At 43.9% G+C, this 17924-nt stretch overlaps 1 protein-coding gene and 1 long non-coding RNA gene across 6 annotated transcripts in view; one reads left to right on the forward strand and one right to left on the reverse strand.

Annotated features, from left to right (window-relative positions):
• The window catches only part of LOC137488296 (uncharacterized), a 724224-nt gene that overhangs the window by 116440 nt on the left and 589860 nt on the right, over window positions 1-17924 (reverse strand). The gene's annotated exons all lie outside the window — the stretch shown is intronic.
• Window positions 1-17924, forward strand: part of mthfsd (methenyltetrahydrofolate synthetase domain containing) — a 71514-nt gene that overhangs the window by 19146 nt on the left and 34444 nt on the right. Inside the window, exons 1-3 of one of the 5 annotated variants that reach the window (XM_087292358.1) lie at window positions 8020-8220; window positions 14943-15024; window positions 16071-16245. The exons of 2 other annotated variants lie outside the window; for them this stretch is intronic. In XM_087292358.1, coding sequence (XP_087148484.1) covers window positions 8192-8220; window positions 14943-15024; window positions 16071-16245 — 286 coding nt within the window. In that variant the 5' untranslated portion in view covers window positions 8020-8191. Of the gene's footprint in view, window positions 1-8019; window positions 8221-14942; window positions 15025-16070; window positions 16246-17924 lie in introns of those variants that run through there. 2 more of the 5 variants (XM_087292360.1, XM_087292357.1) reach the window with 2 other exon arrangements.

Raw genomic sequence — 17924 nt, forward strand, 5'->3', positions numbered from 1 at the left:
TGACAAAACAGTGACACAGCAAAGACGAACTGCTGCTCTTGCTGTTTTCAAAAGACGCAAATGAAGATGCAGCTGTTTGTCTGCATTGCAGACAACCAAATCCGAATCCATATCCACAGACAACCATATCCATGCTGGCACATAAAACCTAAGGATGTTCCATATTGAATCTAGTTTCGTTATGTAACTATTTATAGTATAGTAAATATTTATATCTATTTTTTTACTGAGGATTTGCACCATGTTTATTTGGACTTTATTTGGACTTTGACACATTATTTATTATTTTCTTATTTTTATTTGTTCATTGTAAGTGGTGTTGTTTATAGTAACTAAAAATATATTATTTGGAAAAAGTCAAATTTGCTTCACTGTTCTATTATTTTGTAACATTTGTAACATACCGTATACCGCGAAACCGTCAAACCGTGGTATTGTTTTAGACGATTATCATACCGTGAAAAATTCATACCGTTACAACCCTAATTGCTGGTAAACTGAAATAGTCTAAGGATGTATGGGCTTTGCTATTGCAATGCCTCTCTGGAAAAGCCCAGGAAATTTCTTCTGCCTTACTATTAGAGCAATCTCTTGATTATGACATTATTAAAGCGGCTATCTTAAGAGCCTATGAACTCCTCTAAGAGGAGAGAGTTTAAGCTCTGTCGAGGGTCTCCTGTGTCTGCAGTTCCAAAAGCTCTTCAACAAGCGTGTCTTTTTTTCCACTTGGCAAGCCAAGCTGACATGACATGGGGGCGTGGCAGCTTCAACAATTCCATTTTTTGATTCGATAATCGAAATTGAGCTTGATTTCTGATTGACTTCGATTTAAAAATGAAATCGTGACACCCTTAGAAATGATCTTGCCGGTGGTAGAGTCTTTCCTAGTTCTTTGGTGAGCAACAAGCCAATTTCAAGTAATGGTCTTTTGCCTACAGAAGATATGTTGGCTGTTTTTCCCTCTTGTGCAGTGACTCGAGCACAGAGTAAAAAGTTTGCTGAGGTAGTTGATCTCTCTCAAACTTTTTTAAATATCCACAATAGTGATGCGCAGCCAGAGAAAACGCCTAATGTTAAGTCTGGTGAGCTACCCAATTCTCAATTACAATCTGTTCTTCAAATGGGTAAAGAATATTTAATTTCAATTCAGAAAGCTGATCCTTCTTTGGCCTGTTGTATTGAGTCTGTCACAAACGACAGAAATAAATTGCCTGGTAAAGTTAAATACTTATGCGAAGGAGACATTTTAATGCAGCGTTGGAGACCCAAGCTCGTTCCTCCCTCATTGAAGTCGACCAAATTGTTCTACTCCAGCAGTATAGACCATCAGTATTGAAAATTGCTCATGATCATGTGCTTTCAGGACATCTTGGTGTTACTAAGACATTTAAACGTGTATCCCGCTACTTCTATTGGCCAGGACTAAAATCTGCATGTGCCATTTGCCAAATAGCAGGCAAACCTAATCAGAAATTGTCTGTTGCTCCCTTACGACCAATTCCAGTCATGCAAGAACCCTTTGAGCGTCTTCTATTAGATTGCGTAGGTCCGTTGCCCAAGTCAAAATCAGGACATGAGTATATTTGAACTATAATGTGTACTTCTACCCTTTTCCCTGAAGCAATACCCTTGCACTCTATAAAAGCCCAAGCCCTTGTCCGAGAACTAATTAAATTCCGTACGATCTTTGGATTGCCAAAGATCGTACAGACTGACAGAGGCACAAACTTTACCTCTAAAATGCTTACCCAAATGCTTAAACAATTTGGCATCCAACATGTACTTTCCAGTGCCTACCATCCACAATCTCAAGGTGCTGTGGAAAGGTTCCACCAAACCTTGAAAATGATGTTCGGTCCTATTGCTTAGCAAGTGGTAATGACTGGGCAGAAGCCTTGCCGTTCTTGTTGTTTGCAGTCCGAGAAGCTGAACAAGAATCTCTTCAGCCCTGCTGATCTCGTCTTTGGTCACCATGTGAGAGGACCACTGAAAGTGTTAAGTGAACAGCTCTTTACTAAAGATTCACCACCTGTGTCTGTGGTGGATTATGTCAGTTTATGTAGAGAACATCTACACCAAGCCCGCAAGCTGGCCCAAGAACATTTGACTGTTGCTCAGTTGGAAACGAAGAAACTTTATGATGTGAAGATTGTCGTAGCTTCCAGCCAAATGATGAAGTTCTTGTCCTTCTACACGAGCCTGGTTCTGCACTACGTGCTAGGTTTAGTTGTCTGTACTCTGTGAAATAGAAAATTAATGAGACTGACTATATAATCAACACCCCTAACAGACTTAGCAAGACTAGAGTCTGTCATGTCAACATGCTGAAGAAGTTTGTACGTGACTCTACCCCCAATCTCCCAATTACCCCTGTAACTCCAGCATTACCAGTAGCTGCTGTGGTGCTAGCTCCCAAACAAGACTGTGTCAAGTTGCAGAACTCTGCTGTGATGAAAGACCTCCCTACCTTCCTTTCTCACCCTGAGCCTGAACAAATTAATCGGGTAACCCAGCTAATGTTTCAGTTTCCAGCTCTGTTTTCAGATGTTCCAGAAAGAATCACTCTTCTTCAGCATGATATTGATGTGGGGTCAGCTTAGCCAATAAAGCAGCATTCTTACAGAGTCAACCCGGTGAAGAGACAGATCATGAAGATTGAGGTTGAATACATGTTACAGCATGGTCTAGCCCAACAAAGTCCATGGAGCTCTCCCTGCAGATGGTACATACCGCTAGTGCACAGACTTTCGCAAGGTGAATGTCATCACCAAGCCAGATTCCTTTCCACTCCCACGCATGGAAGACTGTATTGACAGGGTATTCAGCCAGGTTTGTCAAAGCTTGATCTACTGAAAGGATACTGTCAAGTCCCCCTAACTGCCCGTGCTGCTGAGATCTCTGCATTTGCTACCCCTGACTACTTTCTGCAGTATTCTATACTAGCTTTTGGGATGCGAAATGCGCCAGCGACTTTCCAAAGACTGATGCGTATCATACTTGGAGGTGTGCCCAATTGTGACGTCTACCTAGATGACATCATTATCTACTCGGAGTCCTGGGAAGACCATCTAAAGACCATGAGAGTGATGTTTGAGACGTTAAATGTTGCCTCCTTAACCCTAAACCTTGCCAAGTGTGAGATTGGCAAAGCCACTGTAACCTATCTAGGGAAGAAGGTGGGACACGGTTGGATCAAACCTGTTAAAGCCATCCTCGACTTTCCTAAACCCCACAACAAGCGTGAGCTTCGAAGATTCCTGGAAATGGCTGGCTATTATAGAGGATTCTGTAGAAACTTCTCATCTGTTTTTGCACCCCTCACAAACTTGTTTAGCTCAATAAGAGTTTTCCAGTGAAATGCTGACTGTACCCATGCTTTTCAAGCTGCTAAAGATCTTCTCAGCAATGCCCCTATTCTTGCAGCACCCGACTTCAACCTTCATTGCCAGCCACTTTGGTGCAGGAGCTGTTCTTGTACAAGAAGATGCTGAAGGCATTGAATGTCTTACAGCACTATTGAAAAGGAAGCTTTGGCTTTACTGTGGGCTGTACAGCACTTTGAAGTCTACCTTGGTAGTAGTGCTCAGCCTTGTTTACACAGACTACAATCCACTAACTTTCCTGTCCACATGTCCTCCTTAAACCAACGTTTGTTATGTTGGGCCTTGAAGTTATAAGACTTTAACCTCCAAATCCAGCATATCAAGGGGGCAGACAGTGTTGTAGCAGATGCATTATCACGATCTGTGGATGACACTGCTTAAGTGGTGAAAGGTGGGACAGTAATGTTATGGAACTCTGGACTGTGTTCTTTATGGTGGGGGTGTTACAGCTAAAACATAGTTTTGTGTGTAGGCTTTGCATAAAATGTTGTTCTCCACTCTGCTCTCTCTCTCTCTCTCCCTCCCTCCCCAACTCTCAGGTTAATTAGCACCCAGCTGCTAGTCGTTGTGAACCTCCATGAGTCGGAGTGGTTTGGCTTTAAATACTGGCTTCTGAAGCTAGTGAGCTGAGGAACACTTCTCCCCAGCTCTTAAGTGCAACAGTTGGTTGTTTTTTTGTGATATTGTTCACTTATAGTTGTAATTTGTGGTCATATTGTTTACAAGTTTTTACAGTGGTTGGAATTTTGCAGTAGTTGATATTGTTCACTTATAGTTGAACTTTGTGGTCATATTGTTTACAAGTTTTTACAGTGGTTGAAATTTTGCAGTAGTTGGATTAAACTTTAATGCTAAATTAACTTTGTTGTACTTTCATTTCTATTTTTTATTTTGTGTACTTCAAAGTGTGCCTAAAGGGTGAGTCCCTTGTTTTATGTTGTATATCTTTTTGCCTGTTTATGGTTGAGAGAGGAAGTTCAGGGAAGTTTGTGTTGTTGATTTTCATCTTTGATTTTGGATTAGGTGAGCTAGTCCTCTAAACCTTAATTAGCTGCTTTTTGTTTGTTGTTTTAGGCTATACTTACTCAGTTTTGACCCCTAGTTTCTGTTAAAATTCCATATTTGTATTAAATAAATTCTTATGATTATTTTTTCTAAACTTTGTGTTGACTCTTCACTCTGGGGCTGAGGACTGAAGTATGTTCTCCACGTTTGGCATCACCTGTATTAATCTTGTGCTCCTCGAGAGAGGTGTGTCCCAAATGTCCATCAAACAATCCAGCGAAAGACTCTACAACTCACATCAGCTCACTTTTCTGCTCACTATTTAAGGACGCTTCTCCCACCTGATCCGATAGGGTAGGGAAATGAACCCCTAAGCATGGCAGGTTAACGCTAGGCAGTGTAACATCCAAACCCTCCAACTCTTCCAGGGCAACAGGTTCATCCCCCAACACCGCTGTCCTGGATTGGATATGCATTGTGACTCCTAATCTACTCCTGATCCCAGACTCTTGAACATAAAGTTCATCCCTAAAATGACAGGTGAAGAAAGTGTTTTTATGATGATGACAAACCGGTGATAGAAGCGTTGGCCTAAAAACCCAAATGAAAGCCATATCAAACCCAGTGGGCAACACGGAGCACCATCAGTAAGCTAAATAGGAGCAGAACACCATGGTTTTAAACTTGAGTCACTCTTTGAAATATACTGAACAACTTCTGCCTTTACAGCAGACAGTGAAGCACCAGTGTCCAGGGTCGCCTCCATAGCACGTCCATGCAGATTGACTTTTACCCTCAATGGGGTGTTCCAAGAGGACGTATCCTCACTTTACTATCCTTGAGGCTGCCGGTGGCAAATGAGTCACCCCATACGGTGTTGAACTGGCCAGGGGAAATGTCTGTGGAGCCACAGATGTGGTAAAGTCATGATGCACTAATTGGTCTAGTGTACCTTTTTGTAGGTCAATGAAATTACGCAGACACTTTTGAATCACTGTCACCTCTACATGCAACAGTTGGACTTCAGCCCTTAGATCACTTGCTGACTCCTGCAAATTCTCCCTTTGTTGAGGAAACTCGTCGTCTAAACAGTCAGTGAGGTCTAACTGCCATCCACAGTGAGTAGCCATAATACTATCAAAAAAACGAATAACTGAAATGTAAAACCCCACACAAAGAGCAATGTCCACATATGATATAACATATATATAAACAGCGAAACATTGTGTGCGGATTCTTTTTTTTTTCCAAAGTTAGTTCCCAATTAGCAGTAATCCCCCATTTTCACACTAACATATATAATACTGTTAACAGCATAGGACAAAAATAAACAAAATAATAAAGTTCAGTTTCAGTTTCCTTTATTTATGTCATTCAAATCATCACAATAGAATTGTAATGCAGAACGAAATTACGTTGCAACAGACCCAACAAGAACATAAAAAACATCACTATAAAAACACTATAAAATCCTAACATGATAAATAAGCTTTTATAATTCCATAGAAATATAAAAAATATATAATTATATAAGATATAACTCATTTTTTAAAAATCTCTGAAGAGAATAACTTAATACTTAAATACCTATTTCACCATTTGTTGTAATATTGACAATTTATGCTAGTTTAACAAATTTATTTATTTTTAACACTAGCTATCAACAATGCTTAAGAAATGGTATTATTTAAAAGTCTTATAATGACAGGATATCATATACATGATATTAATTCCTCTCTTTGGCTTACCCTGTTCAGTACTTAACAGACGATGATCACAGAAAAACATCCCTGTTACCGAAAAAAAAGTCAGATCAAGATCAAAAGTTAAATGCGACACATTTCACTTTAGTTAACTAGCAGCAGTTCACAGATCCCCAAGCAAAAAAAAAAAAAAAAACAACCAAAAGAAATGAATGTTCAAAAATTGGAAAAGCTCCCGTAACAGCAACCTTGGTGATTAGCGAGAGAAATAGGACATCCATCAAAAAACATTACAGTACCTGTGTTCATCACACATCAACCGCGTGTTCTCCGTGTTAAATGACGCGAGCTACGTGACTCGGTCCGTCGGCTGCAGCTCACGGGGAAGAAATGCAACCTCTCGGTGAAATCAGCGATCCTCTGTGCCAGAGAAGACAGAAGATGGCCTGGTAGAATCCAGTGGTTCGGGCACCAGTTTGCAATGAGTGCCAGGTGTCTTAGTGTTTACCCAGAGGGAAGAAAAAAGACAGAAACTTTATCGCTCTGCTTATAAGGTAAAAGGTAAAACAACCATAGAAGAAGTTATCTTAAAGGGGACATAACTATTGTATACACTGTACATCAAACATTAAGCAGTCGTTACAACGTCTGTCCAAGACTGAAAGAACTCGTCAAATGACCCATGGAGAATGTTTATACTGCACAACTAAGGATCATTTCATCAAAGCCTGAACGGTTAAATCTCTCTTGGTCCAGTGGTAAGTACCATTAAAATTCAAAATAAAGTTCTGCATTTAAAGGGCACCTATGGTAAAAAATCAATTTTTCAAGCTGTTTGGACAGACGTGTGTATAGACCGTCATATTGGGGTGAAATAAACACACCCAGTCCCTTTTTTTCAATTTAACAACATAAAAACAGTGGACCAATTGGAGCGGTTTTCAGAGCGACCGCAACTTGACGTAGGAGTGCGGTCCCCCTGCCCAACAAATTGATTGACAGCTTCGTGTAGCATGTCCCTGTAGTCACGTGTATAATAATGTCAACAAGACCAGACGTGCTCAAAGCAACCAGGAAAAAAAGGTCTGTTCAGTTCGCTAGGATCATCAATCGTCATCAAATGTCATCAATAGTAAGTTTCACATGTTTAAAATGTTTTAAAACAGAGCATGTGTGTAATTAAGTACAGCGATTTACTTCAGCTTTACTTCATCAGCACATCCGCGAGTCAGAACAATTATGAAAGAAGGCGCATCAATCCCGATTTGTGGACGTTAAATCAGGTTTGTTTTGTACATTTACATAACAGATATCCATAGAGCAGTGGAGATTAGCCTGTATCCTGACACATTTGTGTGCAAAAACAATGCTAAGCTAAGCACACTCTGTCTGTCTGTCTGATTGTGTGTGTGTGTGTGTGTGTGTGTGCGCGCGTGTTGTGATGAGCATCCCATGGAGCTATCAGCGTCGTCCTGGAGAGGAACGAGGAACACCTGGGCCCTCTCGTTCCTAACTAATCAGCACCAGCTGCAACTCATCCAAGACCGGCTACATAAGCCACACCAAAAGAACCAGAAGGGGGGAGGCATACAAAGGAAACAAAGCAGTAATGCCTTTCTTTCCTCCAGACAGCAGTTGGTGACTGATCGGTTTTCTAGACCCACCTCACGGACACTGAGCACCCCACTGCTGAAAGAACATCACCCGCCGCTGGAGCACCCCTTTGAATCTTGCACTTATGCTCCATTGTAAATAAATCTACCCTCTGGGATCTAAACTTGAATTCTCTTGTCGTGTGATTCTTCAGCCCATCACACTGGTAGAGAATGCGGGCAAAAGAGTGAAGAATCACCAAAGCCCAGACTTCCACTCATCTATATAAAAAAATAAATAAGTAAAAAAAAAATTTCTTCTCCTTTTGTGTGCAGGCAAGCGGTCACTCCCCTACGGGATGGATGAACTTCTCCAGCGACTCACCAAGGTCAGCACCCGCCAGCAGCAAGTGGCCGAGCATCTGGCGGCTCGTCAGGACCAGACGGAGCAAGAACTTTTTTGCCCTGTGTCTGGCTGCTGCACAACGTGTTCCGCTACCAGACACTCATGCCCAAGCCACTCATCTCCTTCCAAAGGTAACCCCTCACGATGACATTGAATCTTATTTACAAATGTTTGAAACCACTGCTACGAATGAAGGGTGGAATGTCGACGACTGGCCGCAGGTCCTGGTCCAGGTCGGTAGTGCACCTACCACTTACCAGGACCTAAAACGCGGAAATCCTGGCCCATATGGGACTGTCATCCACATGTACAGCTCAACAGTTCTTTAAGTGAACATATAAGCCCCATCTGCCGGTCTGTGCCCAAGCAGCGGGTCTCACACGACTTGCAAGACATTGGCTCTTGGAGGAAGACCCAACGCCGAGTCAGGTAGCAGAACGAGTGGTCATCGACAAACTGCTCCAGGCTCTTCCCCGATCCCATTGACGAGCAATCGGAATGAGAAACCCCTTAACTACCCTGGAGCTCATTGAGGCGATTGAACTGGCGGATGCGACCCTACATCAGGAAGAAGGGGAGAGAGCGCCGCCTTTTCCCCGGAGGGTGGTCCAGGAGCGACGCGCGCCAGAGGGCCCTCAACGACCCGTGAGCAGGCCGATGGCTCCCTCTCCATGGCAGGAGCCCCTGCCTTCAAAGGTTTTAACACCCCCCCCCTCACGGACCTGGCTGGCAGGCTGCATTGTACACAGAGACCTACCTAAAGGAGCCCCAGAAGCCGTTGTCAGGATCAACGGAAAACCATACCGGGCCCTACTCGACTCTGGTAGTGCGGTTAGTCTGGTACACATACGTATTTTGACCCCCCGGACTGGGTCGAAGACCTTCCTGCCTATCACCTGTGTCCACGGGGACACCCGTCAGGTCCCTGCCCGTCATGTAACTATTTCAGCCGGTTGAGGTAGGAGTGGTGAGAGATCACCCAGTTCCTGTCCTCCTTGGGAGAGACTGGCCAGGTTTAGAGCGCCTGTTAGATGCCGCTTCCCAACTTGCCAGCCCCAGAGGGAGCCGTCACCGTAGAAAGCCCAACCGAAGACCTCGTCGGCGACCCGTCCTTCTGGCATCAGACAACGGGAGAGATGGTGAGTCCCCCTCTCATAATACTAACCTGTTTTATAATGTCTTTCATCAGGTCACGGGAGGGGGCTCATTTGCCAAGGAACAACAGGGAGATGATAGGTTGAAACATTGCTGGACCCAAGTCCGAGTCATTGAGGGAAAAGAAAGTCAGCCTGGTCCCCACCCTCTCCAATATTTTGCTGTCCAAAATGGCCTGCTCTACGAGGTCGCACAGCGGTGGGGATGGGGGGGGGGGGGGAAAACTACTGCTGGTCATACCACGATCCAAGACTGAAGCGATACTGGATCTGGCCCATTCCCATCCCATGGCAGGACACCTTAGGGTGGCCAATACGGTCCAGCAGATACGGAACAGTTTCCACTGGCCAGGACTGGAGGCAGATGTAAAGCGGTTCTGCCAGGTCTGCCCCACCTGCCAACGGACCTCACCAAGGACACCTCCCCCGAGTCCTCTAATTCCATAACCTATTATTGAGATGCCCTTTGATTGCATTGGGATGGACCTGGTAGGGCCGTTGCCTAAGTCTGCCCAGGGACATAAGTACATCCTAGTGATTGTCGACTAGGCTACCCGGTACCCAGAGGCGGTGCCTCCATAGGCGGTACAATCACCCAGGAGCTCTTCTTGCTCTCCAGCCGAGTCGGCATCACCGCAGAGATCCTGACCGATCAGGGTACCCCCTTTATGTCACGGTTAATGGCTGACCTCTGCAGGCTGCTGAAGGTGAAGCAGTTGACACCACTATCACCCCCAGACAGATGGCCTGGTTGAACGCTTTAACCAAACATTAAAGCAAATGCTAAGACGGGTTGCCGCGGAGGACAAGCACGACTGGGACCTTATGCTGCCCTACATTCTCTTTGGGATCCGGGAAGTCCCCTAGGCCTCAACTGGCTTCACCCCATTTGAGCTCCTCGTAGGACAACAAACCCGGGGCCTCCTGGATGTGGCAAAGGAGGCCTGGAGGCAGCAGCCTACAATCCATCAGTCTGGGGTGGAACACGTCAAGCAGATGAGGGAAAAAATTGACCGTGTCATGCCGTTAGTCTGGGAGCATCTGATTACAGCACAAAAGGCCCAACAACGCCACTACAACAGAGTGCATATACTGCAGCATACTTAGACGACATTGTGATCCACTCGGTGCATGGGAGGATCATCTGGACCGTCTACGGAGGGTGCTGTCTGAACTCCGAAGGGCTGTACTCACTGCCAATCCTCATAAGTGCCATCTTGCCCTCTCTAAAGCGAAGTACCTGGGTTTCAAAGTGGGAAGAGGACTCATCCAGCCCCAAGAAAAAAAGGTTGAAGCTGTCTGCATTGCTCCCAGGCCGGAGTCCAAAACCCAGGTACGAGCATTCTTAGGGTTGGCAGGGTACTATCGCTTTTTCATCCCTAACTTCTCCTCTTTAGCCGCCCCTTTGACAGATCTGACCAGGAAAGGGCAGCCAGAGAAGGTAAACTGGACGCCGGCAGCCGAGGAAGCCTTCAGAAACATCAAGATAGCACTGACCTCAGAACCAGTACTCCAAGCTCCTGATTGTGGCTGTCCCTTCCTGCTGCAGACGGATGCCTCTGACACAGGACTAGAAGCTTTTCTGTCACAGGTTCAGGAAGGGGAAGAGTATCCGATCCTATACATCAGCAGAAAGCTGACCCCGGCCGAGAGGAACTACGCTGCCGTAGAAAAAAAACTCTTGCCATCAAGTGGGCACTCCTGGAGCTGCGGTACTACCTCCTTGGCCGCCAGTTCACCCTGGTTACCGATCATGCACATCTTCAGTGGATGGCCAGGGCAAAGTACACAAACTCCAGGGTGACAAGATGGTTCCTTGCGCTCCAGGACTTCCACTTCATTGTGCGTCGCAGGGCCGGGACTGCCAACGCTGATGGACTCTCTCGCATCTGGGCGGCTATTGCAGGTCTGTCAGGAGTCACTCCACACCCACCCCCTAATTCTCCCCTACTGTCTCATGTCATCCACAGGACCAGGATGTCACTTAGGGGGGGAGAGTGTGACTAGCATCCCATGGAGCTATCAGCGTCGTCCTGGAGAGGAACGAGGAACACCTGGGGCCTCCCGTTCCCAACTAATCAGCACCAGCTGCAACTCATCCAAGACCGGCTACATAAGCCACACCGAGAGAACCAGAAGGGGGGAAGCATACGAAGGAAACAGAGCAGTAAAGCTTATTCTCCCTTTCTTTTCTTCAGACAGCAGTTGGTGACTGATCGGTTTTCTAGAACCACCTCACGGACACTGAGCACCCCACTGTTAAAAGAACATCACCCGCTGCTGGAGCACCCCTTTGAATCTTGCACACGTGGACCATTTTAAATAAATCCACCATCTGGGATCTAAACTTGAATTCTCTTGTCGTGTGATTCTTCAGCCCATCACAATGTGTATCTCTGTGTGTGTGTGTGTGTGTGTGTGTGTGTGTGTGTGTGTGTGTGTGTGTGTGTGTGTGTGCGTGTGTGTGTGCGTGTGTGTGCGTAAACTTTGTAACAATATTGCGTGTCACTCATCAATGCAACTGCACAACAAATACTCATTGGTAAAGTTCTTACTGTATTATTTCGCACAAACGCTGCATGAGACCTTCTTCCTTTAAGTCTGTCTGTTGTCTGACGCAGCTGAGGGCAGTATAACAAAACGACCCCCTGGTGGAAAGATGTATAAAACAGGATCTAGTCAATGGTATAATGAAAAATCTGATTGGTGTTTTGAGCTGAAACTTTACATACACATTCTAGAGACGCAAAAGACTTATATTAAATTTGAAAAAAGGGGTAACCTAGGTGCCCTTTAAATCTCATTACTGCCTGGTCACCCATGGTGCTGCACAGTTCCACAGTGGGTCGTACATTTGCCTCACAGCAAGAAGGTTGCTGTTTTGAACCTCGGCTGGGTAAGTTGACGTTTCTGTGTGAAGTTTGCATGTTCTCCCCATGTTCGCATGGGTTTCCTCTGGGTGCTCCGGTTTTCCCCACAAGTTCAAAGACACGTGGTATAGGTGAATTGGGTAGGCTTAATTGTCCGTAGTGTATGAGTGTGAATGAGTGCGTATTAATGTTTCCCAGTGATGCATTCGCTGCACAAAACATACGCTCGATATGTTGGTGGTTCATTCCGCCGTGGTGACCCCAGATTATTTAAGGGACTAAGCTAAAAAGAAAATGAATGAACGGTCACCCCTAAAATGTCTTATTCTGTCTCCGCTTTAATGTATTCAGGATCCTCTGGACTTCTACATCCCAGTAATATCTTGATCAGCTCCTGCTCCAGTGTCAATACCACAAACACCAAAACTTGGTTGTAAGAAAAACCACTAGGAAGAGGAAGGGTCAGGTATTGCTCCCCTAAGATAATGCTCCAAATTGGTTGTCTCCATCAGGAAGAAGTGAGCTTTCTGGTACTGGAAGTATCTCGGGACATCCATGGCTGGCACTCAATTCTCCAGAAATCAGGTGGGAAGATTGTGAAATTCTCCACTGGAGAAAGAATTGTATGTATAACTGTCGCTTCTTGTCGCTGCGTCCAATATTGAAAGCCTGACTGCTACTTCCCATGTAGATATCCCACCTGATTACTTGTCGTTACAGAATGTATTTAGCAAGCAGGCAGCTACCAAACTTTCACCCCTTCGGTCATGGGACTGTGCCATCTACCTTCTTTCTGGATATAAACTCCCTAAGGGGCAGATTTTCCCCCTGTCCATCCCGGAGGGCAAGGCAATGGAGGAATACATTTCCAAACTGTTCCAGCAAGGATTCATTCAACCATCCACCTGACCAGCAGGTTCCAGCTTCTTCTTGTCACCGTACTTGCACACGTTCTTGCTACTTTCCTCTACTTAGTGTTACAGATTACCTTTTTTGCCTGCTTTTATTCGCAGACACAGAAACAGCAGTCATTTCGGCTAATTCTTTCCATCTGTTTCTCATTCCCTTTTTCCCTATTTATAGCACGTCATTTCCCTTCATGTTTGTCAGTATGTTGTCGCTTGTGTGTCTGTGTGATGCATTATGTTATTCACCCTGTATCTGTGTCCAGGACTCCCAGTGAGCAAGCGTCCCGTTGTTTTGGAGTTTTTTTCTTTGATGCTTCCCCAGCATTCACCCATCTGGGCTACCTTAGTTTTGTTGCTTTTCCTGAGACCCTCTACTTAAATAAAGACTTTGTTTTTTCTGCATTTGAGTTCACCTCTGCTTTGCTCGTGACATCAGGTGGCCGCGTGCCCTGTCAGAGAGCGGCGTAAGCCATCTAAGGGCGGAGTAACGGTGAGCACGATGAACACACGTGCACTGCCCAGGGGTCGGGCGTCACTCCAAGCCAGGTTAAATGTTAAGAGTCTTGTTAAGCAGGTGTCTGCCCTTATTGATTCCGGTGCGGAAGGAGACTTTATGGACTTAAACTTTGCTAAACGACTGGTTATTTCTATGGTCACTCTGGATAACCCCATTTCAGCCAAAACACTTTGCGGCTCTCACCTAGCTGTTATAACACACTGCACTCACACTAATTCCCCGTACACTCACACTTTCAGGCAATCACGTGGAGCAGTTACAGTTTCTCCTTATTCACTCTCCCACGGCTCCACTAGTGTTGGGTCACACCTGGCTAGTCAAGCATAACCCTCATATTGATAGAGATGTGGAGAAGAAAGATGGATCTCTGCGCCCCTGCATTGATTATCGGGGATTGAATGATATCAAAGTAAAGAACCGTTATCCATTGCCACTGATGTCATCGGCCTTCGACCTCCTGCAGGAGGCAACCATCTTTACTAAATTAGATCTCTGCAACGCCTACCACCTAGTTCAGATGAGGGAGGGGGACGAATGAAAGATCGCCTTCAACACCCCTACTGGTCAAAGCTCTGATGTTTGCCTACAAAGTGACTTCTGGCCTTGCTCCTTTTTTTTTTTTTTTTAATTATTTTTTAGGGGTTTTTCACCTTTATTTTTGAAAGGACAGTAGAGAATATACAGGAAAGCATGGGGAGCAGAGAGAGGGGAAGGATCGGCATAGGACCGTGAGGCGGAATCGAACCCAGGTCGCCGCGAGCACCGGAGTGCATATGTCGACGCACTAACCACTACACCACTGGCGCCGACTGGCCTTGCTCCTTTTTATCTGCTCTCACTTCTGCAGATCTATGTGCCCTCCAGAAACTTGCGTTCTGTGAATGAACGTCGCTTCGTGGTTCCATCCCAAAGAGGGAAGAGATCACTTTCGTGAACGCTCACGCTCAATCTGCCCAGTTGGTGGAATGAACTCCCTAACTGCATCCGAACAGCAGAGTCACTCGCTATTTTCAAGAAACGACTAAAAACTCAACTATTTAGTCTCCACTTCACTTCCTAATCTGCAATTGCCTCTCTGAATATCACACTAACTGTACCCAAAAAAAAAAAAAAAATACTAATACTTCCCTTCTTAGACTTTACAGACCTGAAACTTGCCTATAGCACTTATTTATTGTTGCTCTTAGTTGTGTAAATTGCTTCCTTGTCCTCATTTGTAAGTCGCTTTGGATAAAAGCATCTGCTAAATGACTAAATGTAAATGTAAATTTTGAGTATCTTTTTATGCCCTTTGGGCTCTTGAATTCACCGGCGGTCTTCCAGGCACTCGTCAATGAAGTGCTCAGGGACATGGTAAATCGCTTTGTGTTCATCTGTCTCGATGACATTCTGATTTTTTCCCAGAATGAACAGGAGCATGTCCAGCACGTCAGGCGGGTGCTTCAGCGGCTGCTGGAGAATCGTCTATTCGCCAAGGTGGAGAAGTGTGAGTTCCATACACCGTCGGTTTCGTTCCTGGGGTTTGTTTTGTCGCCCGAGTGATTGCGAATGGATCCTGCCAAGGTAAAAGCTGTTGCGGATTGGCTCACCCCAGACAGTTGCAAGGCGGTCCAGCGGTTTCTGGGGTTTGCCAATTTTTACAGGCGATTCTTACCCAGACCAAGCAGAAAGTACACAATCATTTGTTTCTTTGTATAGTTTTACAGACAACTGTGTGCTAGTTTAAAGTGCTGAGCTTGACTGAGGTACCGGATGCGCTGCGACATGGCACACCGGATACTCTATGTGGCATGGCAGAAACATGAAGAGTGCCGATTCGCCGCACCACGCCTTTTAGAACTCTTCTAAACACACCGGTGCTTAAAGTCGGTGGCTGTCCGCTGTCCATTGTGTGTACCCTGATAGAAACCTATGTTTAGAATTTTAAAATGCATGGCGCTGCATCAGCGTCGTGCCACGCAGAGCAGCGCTTCTGGTGTGCGACCTGCAGGCAAGTTTATTTTTTTTACAATGGAGAGAAACGCGCATGCACTTTTCCAGCTGCACCTACTTAAGATCACAGGAAGCTTCTGTGACCTCGAGAAATGCAAATGGCTGAAGTTTAAGGTAGACGCAATGAAAAGTACACATGTTTGCAAACCTGCCTCAAGATACAATCAATAATTCCGATTATAGCAATTAACTGGTGAATGTTGATCTTGTTTTGAGCCCAATGAGACCGGGCATCTAAAAATAGAGCAAGGATGTTCCTTTAGTAATATCGCTTTGACTCCCGCTAAAAATGGTGGACATGAATCAACAAATTGAAGATATGGTGAAGTCAATCAATATTGGTGGGTGGGGGGACCGCACTCCTACGTCAAGTTGCTGTCGCTTTGAAAACTGCTCCATTTGGTCCACCGTTTTTATGTTGTTAAATTGAAAAAAAAGGACTGAGTATTTTTTATATCACCCCAATATGACTGTCTATACACTATACTTACACACCTGTCTGTCCAAACAGCTTCAAAAGTAGATTTTTTTTTACCATAGGTGCCCTTTAATCTCTCCTCTGGTTATCATACCCAGACTAACGGCCAGACTGAGTGCAAAATCCAGGAGATCGGAACGTTTCTCAGGTCATACTGCCACCAGGACCAATACAGCTTGAGCCAAGTATGCACAAAACTCACTACGCCAGGAGTCAATGACACAGAAAGCTTTTATGGTAATATATCTGCAGACTGTATAACTAAAAAAATACATAATCCATTGTAATATTTAATTAACAAATTAAGATTAACTTTGAATACTTAAGACAAGCAATCACACTTTTTATTTATGTAAAACTTAAATGAATTAAAAAAGACAATCAATTTATTGGAAGAAATATACTTTTTAAAATAAATACTATACACAACACAATTGAAGAACTTTTTACATTGTATCACGTTTGCTTGTATCACTACATGTTTGTATCTAGTTGTTGCTTTGCTTTTTCTTTCATGGAGTTAATTTTTGTGAATAACATTACCTGAATGTGTCAGTTAAATACAGTAGATAGTAGTTTTATGCTGTTTGGCATTATAAGCTTGTTCTGTTTGCATGATCATCTGTTTTGGCATCGAATCATTACAAAAATTCAAATGAGTAGCTTTGACATCACTTTGCAGGCCAATCAGCTGTTAGCATTACACTGGTCACTTATCGCATTTAACAATTTATTTTTGTTAAATACAGCAAAAGCCTACAACTTTTTGCAGTTTATTCAAGAATCAATTGACTAAATTTAAACAAATTTAAAATGCTTCTTGAATTATTTTAATGCTCCCATATCTATGTGTCTGTGGAAGCAGTTGGTGAAGAGTATCTTCTCCAAGCTGGACCTGCAGAGTGTGTACAACCTCACTCCTATTAGATAAAAAAGACTGCATCCACAAACATTTGGGCAGTGATTTTGATACTTCAGAAGTGTCTGAAACTTCTGCACTGCATTAAATCATCTGGATATTGGGTGTTTAAATGTCTGCATGACTCGCATAATTTATTTCTATAATAAAATGTGTGCGTGTGTGTATGTATATATATATATATATGTCCAATATATTATGTCCAATCAAACAAGATAAGCAAAGACTCTTCATATCTGAATCTTGAATCTGTGTCAATAAACATTCTGGTTTGTGCTTTCTTCTCTCTCATCCTACCTGTGTTGTGACAGTTAGATTGATTTGCTAATATTCACTTTATTTCCTTTTTAGATCTGATTGAAACCAAAGTTGTCACTTTTGAGCAGGCTAGGCTGAGTTAAGAATTTCATAGGTTGTAGATCCGCCATCTTGCCAAATCCAGTTAAGAGTTTCATCCCTGTACTTGTTTTTAATATTGGTGGGAGAAAAAAAAAGTTTCTCCTCACTATCATGATTCTTTTCAAGACAGATGGTCTTATTATTTATTGATTATTCTTACAGCACCAGCATTTCCCATATAATTATATTAGTGGGGTTTTTCATTTCTTTACTCTCTATGTATTTTGACCATTGTGGAATTCCACTCTGATGTTTTCTCCAACAGAGAGAGAGCATGCATCGCAAAATGTAGTGCATGAGCATTGATGCTAATCTTTAATTGCAGCATGCAAGTGGAATTGCATTGTCAGTGCGTGACCCATGTCATGTGACAATACCACAACACGGTATTATCACACTGTGTATTATTCTGAGCTATAAATTGGTTTGTTGTCAAATAAGTGGTGTGATTCAGTTTCTTTTGTCATTTTTTTGTTTTTCGTGTTACTTACCAGTTGTCCAACATGGTAATGGGACCAGTACAAACTCTCACAAAGTTTTGTAGCACCAGCAGGACAAATCCTCTTGAAGTGGAACCATTTGTTAACTCCCTGGAGCC

This window comes from Danio rerio, chromosome 18, assembly GCF_052040795.2.
Source record: "Danio rerio strain M-AB ecotype USA chromosome 18, GRCz13ab, whole genome shotgun sequence".
Lineage (NCBI taxonomy): Eukaryota > Metazoa > Chordata > Actinopteri > Cypriniformes > Danionidae > Danio > Danio rerio.